The sequence below is a fragment of the Astatotilapia calliptera genome, chromosome 11 (assembly GCF_964374335.1).
Source record: "Astatotilapia calliptera chromosome 11, fAstCal68.1, whole genome shotgun sequence".
Lineage (NCBI taxonomy): Eukaryota > Metazoa > Chordata > Actinopteri > Cichliformes > Cichlidae > Astatotilapia > Astatotilapia calliptera.
Genome location: NC_137432.1, coordinates 18532558 through 18547218, shown reverse-complemented (window position 1 = coordinate 18547218; position 14661 = coordinate 18532558). Strand labels below are relative to the sequence as shown.

At 40.0% G+C, this 14661-nt stretch overlaps 1 protein-coding gene across 1 annotated transcript; it reads left to right on the top strand.

Annotated features, from left to right (window-relative positions):
* The first annotated feature begins 11487 nt into the window (after positions 1–11487).
* Positions 11488–12696, top strand: LOC113032550 (chemerin-like receptor 1). The gene has a single exon (XM_026185531.2). It carries the CDS (start codon positions 11497–11499, stop codon positions 12541–12543), a length of 1047 nt encoding a protein of 348 aa, XP_026041316.1. The 5' UTR covers positions 11488–11496; the 3' UTR covers positions 12544–12696.
* Positions 12697–14661: the final 1965 nt, after the last annotated feature.

The window sequence follows — 14661 nt, the reverse complement described above, 5'->3', positions numbered from 1 at the left end:
TGTAATTAGGGAATTAAGGGTTATTCTGCCCTGACTAGGGTGTAAAGCTGGTTTCTAGACTGGCAGATAGCATAACAGGTCCACAATAAACATCCAGGAGTCAGCAGGTACATTTTAGATGGTTACTGTAAGCACTGTAAAACTGTAATACAGAAATGAAAAACAAAATATTACATTTCTGCTATAAATGACTTGCCTTTACAGTACTAAACACTAAGCCATTCACTATCATGTACATCACACGTAAACACATCAACATATCCTGAAACCATGGTTATTTGCCCTAGGTATTTAATGGTTAGCTCAATGTTAGCATTATATTGGCCCAGGTATACAGCAAAGAGAAGGCCTCCTTTCTCCCGCACTCCAGCTGTACGGCTGTAGGATTGATCTGATCCCTGGTGTTCCCTTGCCCACTAGTCGGCTTTACAACATTTCTAAGCCTGAGCAAGAATCCATGGAACATTACATCACTGATTCATTGGCAACTGGTATAACTGGACCCTCCACGTTGCCCTTGGGTGCGGAGTTCTTTTTTGTTGAAAAGAAGGATAAGACACTTCGGCCTTGCATAGATTTTTGGGGACTGAATAAGATAGAGTGGAGAATCACACAGGGTTGTCTGCAAAGAGAGCTTTAGGATGCTTCCTCCCACTGTCCACTGCATCGTCCATCCACAGTGTTTGCAGGGCTGGCTCAATCTACACCAGTACGATGTTTTCAGAAATATGCAAGCAGGAGATGGTGGATGCTATATTACTACTAATATAATACTTGTAACTCTGTAGCAGACAACAATTTTAAAGTTTTCGCGCTGTGGCATTAGTGAGCAGAAAAAACAGAAGTAAGGACGGACTTGAACGAAGGCTAGAAGGCTGTCCAATTTCACAGCGGCTCACTTCCGTCCTACCCGGCCGTCGAATGATCGTAGGATCCTTCGGAGCATCCTTCCCCTGAATTTGGACACAGCCTATAAATGGTTGGTTAGCTATCAACATTTTTGTCCGTCTGTATCTGGAAGTCCCACAGGATCTAAGTTCGGTCATTCTGGACCACCTTAGGGGGCATCTCCCATTTTGACCTTGGAATTATGTGTGTATATTGAAGACATTTTGATGCAACACGCTTCTTTCCCCCCCTTAATTGTCTTAAGAGGTTATAGAGCTGTGATGCTATATTTACTATATATATATATTTGCTGCTGTCTTGGCCAAATCTGTCTTAAAATGACATAACATATGTATGCAGTAGACAAACCCTACGGCGCCTCCTGCAGGTGGTGTGCCTACAGAAGGGCAGGACCCTTGGGCTAATGCCCGGTGCTTTCCATCGCACTCCCTTCCCAACCCTTTTGTCATTTTTTATATGTTTTTTCATTTTCTTTCTCCTCAGTCCTGTCTGAATACAATTCAGAACTGTGTTGTGAGCAGTGTTGGGTAAGTTACTTTAAAATAGTAACTTAGTTACATTACTAGTTACTTCTCTCAAAAGTAACTCAGTTACTTCAAGTTACTCGTTACTTTCAAAGTAACTAGTTACTAGGGAAAGTAACTTTGGTTTTACTCAGAATTCTCTTGTTAATGTGTTTCTTCCATAACTTTGCCAGTCTTCTAGCTTGCTTACTTGCCACAAGTGCACTGTGCCACCTACCAATAGAAAGGAAAAGATAATGTGCATATTTCCACGAGAGAAATCCCACGCCTGGACCGTCATTGACTGCTGCCATGATTCTAGCCTACGTCACAGCGTCACGTGCGCCTTTTACATCCAACACAAAAACTGCAGTCGTGGTGCTTTCGATTGTACTCAGAACTCTGAAATTCTGCCTTCTGAATAGGAAGATGTAGGTAACACCAGACTGCAGATGAGCTGCATACAGGGCTGGACTGGGACAGAAAATTGGCCCGGGCATTTTGACTAGAGACCGGCCCACCATTATAGGAAAAATCATAAAGCCTTTGAATGAAAATAAACACTGTTGTGACAGTGATGTTCACTGTGTTGATGGTATATATGCATCAATCTATCAATCGTTTGTTGTAAGATTCAGATAATTATTTTTTAAAAGCTAGACATTTTAAATGGGAATAAGAAAGAAAAGTATTTCTTTGTGCCCCCTTTCCCTGTTAAAATTGCTCTTTTACTCTTTTCAACCTGGCTTTCAAAAGCAGCACTCGACTGAGACCGTTGTCTTAAGGGTCTATAATGATCTTTTAATGGCTGCTGCAGGGAATTGTTCTGTGATCATTTTGCTTGATCTCAGTGTAGCCTTTGATACCATTGACCACAAAATTCTACTTAACAGGCTTGAGGTTTTGGCTGGTATAGGACTGACAAGTTCACCTCTAACACTGCCTCCCTAACCTGGGGTTCTGTAGGGTTCAGTTTTGGGTCCATAATTATTTTTCTTTCTATGTGCTTCCTTTAGCCAGTATTATTCAATCTTTTAGTGACATTTCTTATCATTTCTATGCCGATAACAATCAGCTGCATATGTCCTTTAAGCCTCATCAGCTGGATAGGCTGTCCAGCCTAATCCATTGCTTAACTTTCTGACTGGCTTTCTAGCAAATACCTGCCATGGTTTGCCATTTGGAGAAGGGACCGAAATCCTGGAATAGTGCTTTTATTTATAGTGAAGTAAATAAATCTCTAGTGCGCTCCCTCAACTCCTGTGTTGTGCCTTCTCCCAAGTGTCTGTACTCCTTGCTCTCTGCTCCCGTGTCTCCGCCCACCCTGTGCATACTGCAGTCCTGTGGTACGCTCTCCTCCTGACGAAAAACAACAGACGCAGCTGTCAGGACACCAAACTCCAGCAGGCATACACTTAACACTAGAACCACTAACATAGAGTCTAACTCAACAATCCCCTGCCCTTAGGAGCTTCCTCATGCTCTTAAATAGCTCACCCAACGAGCTTGACATGGTCTTCAGGTGTGGCCAGCCCCCCTAGCAGGGCCACACCCACCAGGCCTGAAGGTGCCTGTCAGAATACCACTGCACACACACATGCCTGCCTATACATACAAATGTGGACACACACAGCAGCACAATGCAGCGAAAACACATAATAATAATTGAGTCCACATGTCACAAACAAGAATGCTGTGGGCTCAAGAGCAGACTCAATTGCTCGAACTATGTACACGCACACACATACATATACACTGATATGCACACACTCATCCCCCCTCCCTTTCCAAACGCCTTCGATGCTTATTCCCTCCTGGGAACACGACGGGTCTGAGCCCGCGCTGGAATGGTAGCGCTGGGCAGGATGGCTGCTGTGTTTGCTTTGGATTACTCCTCACCTTCCACCCGACCCTGTGGCTTGTCACGTGTTCCATAATGTTGTGCTGTGGACATTTATGTGCTTTTTTGTGCAGAGTAGTTTTTTTGTTTTCTGTTCTCATGCTGTCCTCCCAGGAGCCCAGCATGAGTAGAGGTCTCTTTTTTTCCTCCTGTACTTTCCCATTGTAGTGTATATTTCAGTGGGGTTTTTCTTCTGTAACGCTACCAATCTCCGACCTGTATCCCCATGTGATGTCTGTGTTGTGTGTGTAAGGTTGGGGGGGTGTCCTATTTCACTGCAGGGCAACCTACACGTGGTGAATAAAGCCTTGATTGATTGATTGATTGATTTTATTGAAGGGGAAAAGTACTTAAACAAGGCTGGGTCTAGCAGAAACTATACGCAGGAACTGAGGGAGACCGGAGGTCGGGGAAACGGACATGGAACACAAGGAGAACATGGGCGGGAACTTCTGCAAACACAGGAGAGAGGTTTTACTGATCTGGGAAACAATTAAAGGGCTGAGGTGAGTGGTTCTAGTGGAGAGTCTTGTTCTTACTTAGAAACACCAGCTATTAGGCAGAGGAGGGGTTGCCGTGGGAGCGTCCCAGGGATCAGCTGGTCCAGGTTCCAGGGTGTTCAGAGGAGAGAGATCCACCATTAAAGCACGGGCAGGAGGGCAGGCTGAGGAGATGGTGAGTATGTAGTCCTAGGGTTCTAGGCAGACTGGAGAACGGGGTGAAAAAAGAACCAGCTCTGCTAATGAGCACGACGGGTGATGTATCTGGAGAACACTGGAGACAGAGAACACATTAATCCAAGATCCAGGCAGACGGATGCCAAACACAGTGGAGATCAAGTTTACCACTAGTGGTAGCAAGACGAACTGGTGAGGAGTGGCAGGCAGCGCTGGCTTAAAAGCCCTCCAGATGGAGGCCCGGAAATTGGAAGCAGGTTATTAGCTGGCCAACTCAACCCCAGGGAATGGGCAACAGGAACCTGGACCACACCCGACCAGACACTCCCACGGCATATGACACCACACTGCTCAAGGACCCTGGGTCCCTCAGACCAAAGTTAAGCAAATAAGACTGAAAGTGTGGGTTGTACCACTTCTCTTTCTCTGACCAGCTCTGCTGTGAACTATGCCTCAGTCCTACCAGCCTTCACAGCATCTCAGAAGAAGCATTACAGAGATGCACAAAGCTAACAAATCATTTCTAATGTTACGATTGTTCGTCAGGAAAAAAAATTCTACAAATGGACCAGTAACACTACATTGGTGAAATATAAATCAAAAGTAAAAACACAAACTTTGCTACCCACTAAAATCTTTGTTCATGTGTCACTGAGAAAGACCAGTAGGGGAACACCACAAAAGGAAACTCTGCTCTTGAAGGTAAATAAGTACAGTTTGAACAAAAATAGTTAAGTGTTTAAAGTATAAAGCTATGTAAATGGACTACTTATATACTATATTTATTTGTATCAAATCCAAATTACCAGTCATGGTGACGTCACCATAGAAAAATGTTTAAACAATTTATGAATTATTATCTTGAGGACCAGATAAATGTTAGAAAATGAATCAGCACATGAAACATTTACTTCAAACTATTAAGAATTTAAAATTCTGCACATCAGCTGGTTGGAATAGCTCGCAAACTATAAGCGGACATTATACACGTATAAAATCTCACATAGTTCACTCAGGGATTAATGAAATATTCTGATTCTGATTCATTCACATGTTAAGTTCTTTAGGCTCTGTTACTGTAACCCTCAACTGTGATATGAGTTTAGCATACCAGGGATATATTTCCTTTTCTCTAATATTGGCAGTCAGGATAAGCGGTCACATTAAGCTAGTTATTAATTTGCTAAGTTAACCTAGGGTTTCCCCTGGATGTTACATGAGTCAAATGAATTACAATTATAGATGTACCAGTGTACCAGGGTTTGTTCCAAAAAGTGTTCAGCTGCCAAATAGTGATTTCTGTTTGTTTTTATCTGTAATATATTTGCTTATATTCGTAGACTACTCAGCTGTATTTATTAAAGGGTTATGTAAAATTAAAAATACCTGTTTTGCAAGTATCTTCATGACTTGGTGTTTTTGTACATGCATTGTAAACAATCCCATCCGTGTTGGCCACTAAAAATATCTTTATCCTCCTAAGACCCAGCAATAAATTTTTGTCTTATCTCAGGGACATACGTCTGAAACTATCAAGAAGCATTTATGCAATCTATATGAGTAATGCTGTACTGTCAATGGGTCATCCTGGGCTTTCTATTTATGCCACATTTGTGGGGGTGTGGGCAAACAGACCACATGGACTTTCTTTTCAAAATGATGGGGATTGTAACTTCTATATTTTATGGCCACAATGTAGGTTAAGTGATACTTTTTTGCAGCTGTATATGATTATGTCGCTGAAACTGTCTTTATCAATTCAATTTCAAATGCACTCAAACTGAAACTGCTTATTTATGTAGTATGAAAGGTGAAACCAGGACAGTGCTGCCCACAGTCAAACAGGTGGTTGTCTAATTACATCACAAGGAAAACAAGAAAGCAGAGCACAAAAACCAGAGGAAAGGTCTCATTTATGAAGATAGCATGAACACCATACAGAAACTGGATTTAAATTGTTCTTTAGCATGAGGCATGAAAACAGGAAAAAGATGCACAACCATCAAACCAAATTACCTTTATGTCTCTGATTAGGGCAGAAATAATAAAGCCTGTTTGAGATAAGGCTGCCACCAAAAAAACAAAAAGCCGCCATAGAGGGAATGACAGACCACACTTCTTGTGGCAGCCTGAGCCCCCAGGACAATCCTGGGCAAAGACCCACACACAGCTGCTATAGCCAGGCAACTTTACAAGCAGACAGTTCAGTGAGCTGTCTGAAGCAATTCACTGCAAACAAATGCTGTGGGCAACTCCTGTGAGCAAAACACTATAAGTGAATACCACTGATAGAGCCCAAAAAAATAATCATGATATTCGGAAATCATATATTATATATTTTATTGGGTTCACTACTTATTTTGGAAAGTAAAAACCTCAGTGATTTAGAGGTTATTAAAATATGTTCAAGCTTGGCAAATTACTTATATATCACATAAATCATAACACACCACTATCACTTTTACTTACTTGAAATCAGATTGACACCAAAAATTGTGGAATTACATACCACTAACAGTTACTTTATTTTACACTCCCCTGATAACAGCAGACACACTGTCACACACCAGTAAGCCAAGAACAGTGACAAAGGTTTAATGGAAGACATAAACATTTATGCAGAGAAGGCAGTAAACAACCTGCCCACCAGCTGAAATTAGTTCACACAGCTTAAGAAAAAACTTAATAAAGAGGACAGCATTTGTGCAAAGATCATATCATTGTGCCACTGAAGCTGGTCAGACTGTACCCAACTCACATTATGAGCAATGTTTTTAAGTGTCCTGTACTTTCAAATGCAACATTGTATCTGCTTAACAATATCAGCAAGCAAACAACTGTTATGCCATTTGTCATATAGTGCAAGTCAAAGATCCAGCTGCTGCATTTCCCAGGGAGAGAAAAGTGCAAGATAACTTCACCCAAAGATGGAGAAAGATGTAAGAAAGACAGGAGAACAGAGGTTATTTTGAAAGATAAGAACTCCTCAGTGACATGTGATAAAGTGGAAACTTAAAGTTTACATAAGTCCTCATTTTAAAATCATATTAGATCTGTATATGGTGTTATGTTTTTTTTTTCATATTGTGAAACGCCTTGCAATACAAATTGAGGTGTATACTGCGTGCTCTTCAAAGTTTGCATGAAACTACTCAGCAGTTGTGGCAATTCTGAGCAAAATAAACAGGTTTGTGTGGATTACAATGTGAATTTTTTTTTATCATATAGTAAACAGATTCAGTTACTTTGCACACAAAAGCTGGTAGAAATGTATGCAGTATATGTAAAATCTGTACTTCTACTTAGGTAAAGAACGCTTATTCTTTGTGCACCTCTGGCACTGACTGAAAAATTACAATTTGTCTTGATGAGTTGAGAGATTTAGATGAGACGTGCACCAAAACAGTTGCGAATGTCTGTAGCAGTGAACCATGTAAGAAACTAGTATTCACGAGGGAAACAGAAAAACTTTAGACCCCATCAGCGCACGGACGTCAGAGGAATTTTCCATAGATGCGCTATTTTCTGGAGAACTGATTAGCTAGTGGGCGGTGATTTCATAGCTATTCATCTTTTAACTTCAACATACACTGCCCCGGAGGAAGTTAGATTCCCAGCAAAAGTTACAGTGGTCAGTGGTAACGTAAGAAGTGAATGGCTTTATAAAGCTTAGCAGTGCGGGCTTCTGATCATCAAGACGGAGCACTGATAATTAACAGACGGAAGATGAAGACATCGGGTATCTTGGGCTGCTGAGGTAAATACATTTCAATCACTTAAGTTAAAAAAAAGCTATCGAACTGAAAGAAGGGCATATCACACAAACGCGATTTGCATGATTAACAGAAGCAATTTACTGCAAATTGTGTTAGAATTAATTCTGAAAAAGCAAAACTTATTCTGTGTCTCTTGCGTTTGTGATAGTTGCTGTTATGAGTGTTCACTTATGTTTTTATGGATGGCTCAAAGCTGTGAGCGCACAGTCGTATCTTTGGCTCTTATCCGTAGACCTTCCTCACCATGGATTTTAGATAAGACCCTACATATTTATGAAACTTAATATTACAGGTATTTCTCTGAAACAGGACAGACTATAATTGAATTTGGAGCATCAGAGGGACAGGAAGAATCCCGATACCACAACTTTGTGGATCCACAACAAGATGTGGATCAGAAGAGGCACATCATTATCATATCTTTTGGGACTGCCCTAACTTAAAAAATTACTGGCTGGGAATCCATAAAACTTTGTGTGAGGTTTTTAAGATAAAATTTGACATCAATTTTGTAAATTTGTACTTGGGCTCGGTTGCTGGCTCGGTCCGGGGAGGGGACACAAAACTCTTACAAGCGCTATTAGCAGCCAGCAAAAAATCAATAACCAGAAAGTGGTTAAATCCAACTCCGCCAACACTTGAGGATTGGTTTAATGTGGTTTTCGAAATATTTAAAATGGAAAAATTGACATTCTTTTTTAAAATTCGAAAAGACAAATTCTACAAAATATGGAATAAATGGATTAGCTTTGTGTCCCCCATCCACCCTGAATTTAGGTAAGACCAGCCCTGAATTGGTGTATCTCCCATGTATCGTACAATGTCAGGTTGACCATCAACTTCATAATATGTACCTAATGTAGTCTTTGTAAATAAGTTAAACATGCTGCAAACCACAACTTTGTATGCGTCGTGTACACGACGCATACAAAGTTGTGGTTGCTTCACAGACCGCCAATTTTCTTTTTTAGAGTGACCAGATGGTTTAGAGTCGTGCTTTTAGTCATATTTCTATGCAGCGATTATAACAAAATGAAAGCGCCTCTCCATTTCTTCTCTCGGCAGTGTGCGCACACAGAGTGAATTTCATTGACTTTTTAAATTCTTTCGGGTTTCCACTCCCAACACTGTTTTGTTTTTTTTGTTTTTTTTGTTTTGTTTTTTTTGGGGGGGGGGGGGGGGTTCAAAGCTGTTTCACTGTAAAATGAATATAAAATGTCAGAGACTGGGCCCTACGTAAATGCTCCGTTTGGAGCTCAAGCTCGGGACGTCTGCACCCATAAGCTGTCATAGTTGATTTGTTGGACAGTGTCGGACAAACTGCATTTAACGATGCGCAAAAACTCCAGCGTCTGTGGTAGTGATGTGCAATACCACTGATTTCCTTTACGATCTAAATTAATCTGAAGTAAAATTCAGTCTGCTATCGGCGAAACTGACCCGATACTGATACTTTGTACAAAAACGTAATGTGTTTGGAAAATCAAAATCAAAAGTATTATATTTCAAACTATACCTTCATAATAAATACAAGACATCTGAGTATTTGGTCTTATTGTTTAATTATGAGGAATATATAAAAGTAATGAACATGAAAATTCTCTATCTAAATTTAGAAAGATTCAATTAACAATCAACATCAAATGTGACTGATTAAAAATAATAGCTCTGAGAAACATTTTATAGATGCATGTTATTATCTATGTTATGCATGAAATATTTTGAGTTGTATTATTTTAAGCCAAAAATGTATTGCAAGTACGCTGTCTATTTTAAAGATACTCAGTCTATATAATCCCCTTGAAATGCTCTACAATTTGAACAATGTATTTTAAAGGATGCGGGGAATTTCCCTCACTTTAACAAATAAACATAACCTAAGTGTATGTGAGTTCAAAAATTCAGCAACAATGCTACGCATCACCAACAGCTTCACACTTTCTCTCTCTGTACCTGGATAGTGCCTGCCTGCCTGCAGCACCAAACAAGTCCACAAGTGATGTTTGTGGAGCATCTGTCCCTCCCCTGATTCAGTTCAGCTTGTCATAAGTTCATCATCATATGTGTTATGATTTACTTTTGTTTGTGTTTGAAGAGGTGTATCTGAAAATTGTCCATTCAGACTCAATGTCCCCAGTCTCCTCCGTAATGCTCTTACAGCTCTGCCAGAAGTGGGAGTTGAAAGCTCGCAGACCGGGGTCTCTGTCATCATTCCCAATGCATTCTCACTCTATTTTCAGGGATGCTAGGTCTTTCCAGCATCCTCCCCAGCCACTTGATTTAACTCACCACCAGGTGGTTATCAGTTGACAGCTCAGCACCTCCACACCTGAGTGTCCAGAACATACGGCTGCAAATCTGATGACACGATTACAAAGTCAATCATCGACCTGTGGCCTAGAGTGTCCTGGTGCCATGTTCACTTATGGACACCCTTATGTTCGAACATGGTGTTTGTTATGGGTAACCTGTGGTTTGCACAGAAGTCCAGTAACAGAACACCACACAAGTTAAATTCTTGCAAGCCGTTCCTCCCAATCGCACCCCGTCATGGGACTCCAAGAAGGCCGGGTCATTTGGGCTATAAGCGCAGACAACAATCAGGATCCATTCCCAGACCTGAAGGTGCAGTGTACAAACCCTCTCTTCCACTTGGAAAAACCCCAATGTATGGCAGCAAGCCGAGCAGATACTAGGATAACCACCCCAGTCTGTCGCCTCTCGTTAAGGGCAACTCCAGACTGAGACAGAGTCCAGCCCCTCTCTAGGAGACTGGTTCCAGAGCCCAAGCCGTGCATTGAAGTGGGCCTGACTATAGAGCCGGTACCTCTCAACTTCGCACACCAACTCAGTGGGATTAAGGCTCCTTCCCCACCAGAGAGTTGACACTCCATGTCCCAATTGTTAGTCTTGGTAGCTGGGGTTCAGTCCACCAGGGTGTACACCTCTGGCCACTGTCGAGCACACTCTGCACCTGACCCTTAGAAAGACATCTATTTGATGAAATGTATTCCCTTATGAACTGTAATCCATTATCGTAAATTTAAATGTTACTAGGAAACGATCTGACAAAAGGAGGGTTTAAAGAAGTTACAGTTACAGTTAAATGTTAAGTTTCTATGTCATATGTCAGAAAAGGATCCAGAGTGATGTTAAAGCGGTGGGTGAGTTCTTTTACATTTTGAGAGAAACCAATTGGGTCTAATAATAGATTAAATGCCAGGCTGAAGCTGTCATTTTCAATACATGAATGAATAAAGCACATGAAGTTGACAGCATAAAATAAGGCATTATCTAAAAGGTTTTCATCGAATGGTTTACACAGATAAACTACAGAATAGCACCACTAGGTGTTGTATTAGGAAGTGATACTGTGCTGCAGAGAGAGACAAAAGATGAGAGAGTACATTAGATAACTTAACTGATTTTAATTGTTTACATCAACTCATGAATTGAAATCATCGCTGCTCTTCTTGAGGTTCTTTTGGACTAATCAGTATTGTAATCTACATCCACTTTAGTACCTCAATCTAAACACTCAACATTATTTGTGTTGTTTTAGCAAAATATGTTTTAAGTGCTCATATCAACAGGATTCCTTTTCTTTGTAATTTGCATTTGACATAAAGTTGTGATGTAAGAGTAATTAGATTGAGTATAAAAACTAAAACTGACTTTAACATACATTAATACTGTTCTTTCTTTATGTTAATACCGCAGGTCTCAAGAAAATGATGGAGGTGACCAACAGTAACTCAACCAGCAACTCTTGCATTCACATCAGTACAACTACTCCTGAGATTCGAAAGTCTCTCATCACTGTGTCTATCATTTTTCACTTCCTGATATTTCTCCTTGGTGTGCTCGGGAATGGACTGGTTATCTGGGTGACTGGGCTAAAGATGAAGAAAACAGTAAACACAGTTTGGTACCTCAACCTTGCTGTGGCCGACTTCATCTTTGTAGCATTTCTACCCCTCAATGTAATAAACCTTGCTTTAGACTTCCACTGGCCTTTTGGCAACTTCATGTGCAAGCTCAACACCATGGTACTTATTCTGAACATGTTTGCCAGTGTCTACATTCTGGTGGTGATTAGTGCAGACAGATGTGTGTCTGTGGTGTGGCCTGTCTGGGCTCAGAACAACCGAAATGTACGTAAGGCCTTGTTTGTGACTCTGGGTGTTTGGGGGGTGGCTTTGATGATCGGCTTTCCATATTCCATCATCATGGACACAGAGCAAGCGTGTGAGAATGAAAACAAAACTCTCTGCTTAAACAGCTACGCTATTTCTGATGACTATAATGCAGAATCTCCCAATATACTGCGACAATTTCGTTATCCACCGATTATCATCGCCCGCTTCCTTGTGCTTTTTGCAGTCCCATTCTCTATCATTGTCTCCTGTAATGCTGTAATAATCCATCATCTCAGAAGAAACCACACACTGGCAAGGAAATCAGGTCGCCCCTTTAAGATCATTGTTGCCATTATCATCACATTTTTTCTGTGCTGGTCTCCCATTTATATTATGGATCTAATTGTGCTGGCGAAAGAAATGGACACTTCAAGTGGTGTCATTGGGATCCCTTTGGCCACCAATTTGGCCTTTCTCAACAGCTGCCTAAATCCACTGCTGTATGTGTTTGTGGGCAAAGATTTTAAGAAAGAAGTCTGCAAATCCATTCTAGCTGCAATGGAGACTGCCTTCCAGGAAGAGGAGAAACGCTCTCAGAGTTATACTAAGTCAGTTAGCACAAATACAACTCAGCTTTGAAAACTGATGTGTAAGGCTGTTAATGACACAAAGAACCATAAGGAAACAATATTACTTCAGAGAAAATCTTTCTAGACCTGTGTTGTTTGAAATATGTGAAAAGGTTTAATAAATATTTATGCCCATTTCACTGATCTTACAATGTTAATTTAATGGAAATGGCTAATGTCATTTGTTTCTTAAGTCATACATTAAGTTTGCATTAAGTTTGTACCATTACAGAGCTGAAAGTGATTGTAAAAGGCCTGGAAAAAAAGAGCGAGTCAGTAATTTCAAAATAAGTATTACATATGTTTCTGTTTCCTGTTCATTTTACTGGTTCTTTTAACCTTTAACAAGTATGATTTGGTTAAGTGGAAAGTGACACTTTAAACACTATCAGTGAGTATAACGTATTTGGTCTGTATGTACATTTACAACAACACCATGTGAATAATTCGATTTTATGGTAATTATTTAGCATAACAGCTTATCTCCTATTAATGTACTGTATAAGATAAATGATATGATGTTACGTTTAACAAAACTGCAGCTTTGTATAATTATTTAGTCTTTAGTTTTATATAGGCATATTCTTATATACAAGTTAAATCAAATGCCATGTCTTCAGTTCCTCTCCTCACATGAATCTCTTCTTATATTTACATTTATTATAAAATATTTACTATTATATAGGACAGGGAGGTTGAACCAAAGTTTCTGGGTTCCAAGATTAACACTATGGCTGTGCTGTTGGGTACAATGAGACTAATACAGTCTGAGGAATTCAAGGAATTTTTTGTCTAAAGATAAACATTTAGTGTCCTAGTTACCATGGTGCTGGCTTAGAGTTTAGTCCTCTTTCTTTAGGTGTCTTTTGGCAACAAAAAGAGCATGTGTTTCCCTCATCTCAGAGTTAATGTTTTTACATTGTAGCCAAGGTTCTTGTGGCATGGCAGTTATGTTTGAAAGAGACATCACCACCAGCATATGGCTCCCATGTACACTCAGCAATGTGCCCATTACCACAAGAAGTACTTACAAATATATACACATCCAAAGTATTGGAGCAAGACACTATAAGGGCCAGATACTGAGATCACCTGACACTGGGTTGAAAGCTGCCAAGCTGACATACCAAGATACTTAGGTACCATTAAGGAAATTACATCATTCTGAGCCATCCAAGCCATAGGTGGTCTTGGAGTCATCGTCTTTTCTGCACTTCTTGAGATCAGCATGTATTCAATAAAATGACCCACGGAAACCACTTTCATGCAGCAGAACCTGATAAAAGAGGATGGGTTAGTCCAAGGGGTCGCTGTGCTCATCTCTAAGAAGGATGTGAAGCACCATAAAACCCAGACCCCTTTATTCTTAATTTAATTTGTAACTTAAATTATCTAAAAACTTGATTGATTACCAGTACTTGCACTATAATAACAAAGCATCAATTCAAATTTTTAAAGGAAAGAAAAAACATAGTATATGTCAGTAACTTGAAGTACTTATTAACTTTAGCATATTTTAGAGCATAGGTGTCAAACTCTGGCCCACGGGCCAAATTTGGCCCGCAGCCTAATTACATTTGGCCCGCGAAGCCATACCAAATTACTATTAGAGCTGGCCTACTGGTATTATACAGCTAATATATATATTGTTTAGTATTAAGCTTTGCTTGTTCCATATTCAGTTTTCCAGCAAAACTTATTTGAGTCCATAAGAAAAGATTCATTCTTATATCTGGAGGAAGATTTTTTTTTCAATAAATATTAATGTTAGCCCGCGACTTTGTTCCAGTTTTGAATTTTGGCCCACTGTGTATTTGAGTTTGACACTCCTGTTTTAGAGGAATGGAAAATGTGTCATCATGTTACATACAGTTATTTTTTAGTGGATGTGATAATGATTGGTAATTTTGTTGCCCCATATTTGTCTATGTGTTTTGGGGTTTTATTAATATTCTTTGATTTGGTGTCATTCATTGTTTTGGTTCTCTTAGTTGTTTTCTGCTTATGTTATATTTACAGTTTCTATCTTTAGTTTTCTGTCACTGTGCCTTCCCTGTGTTCCAGGTTTCTTGTTTAGTTACTTTAGTCTCCATGATCCGTGTTCCCTTTCTGTCTCCCCAGTCACTCA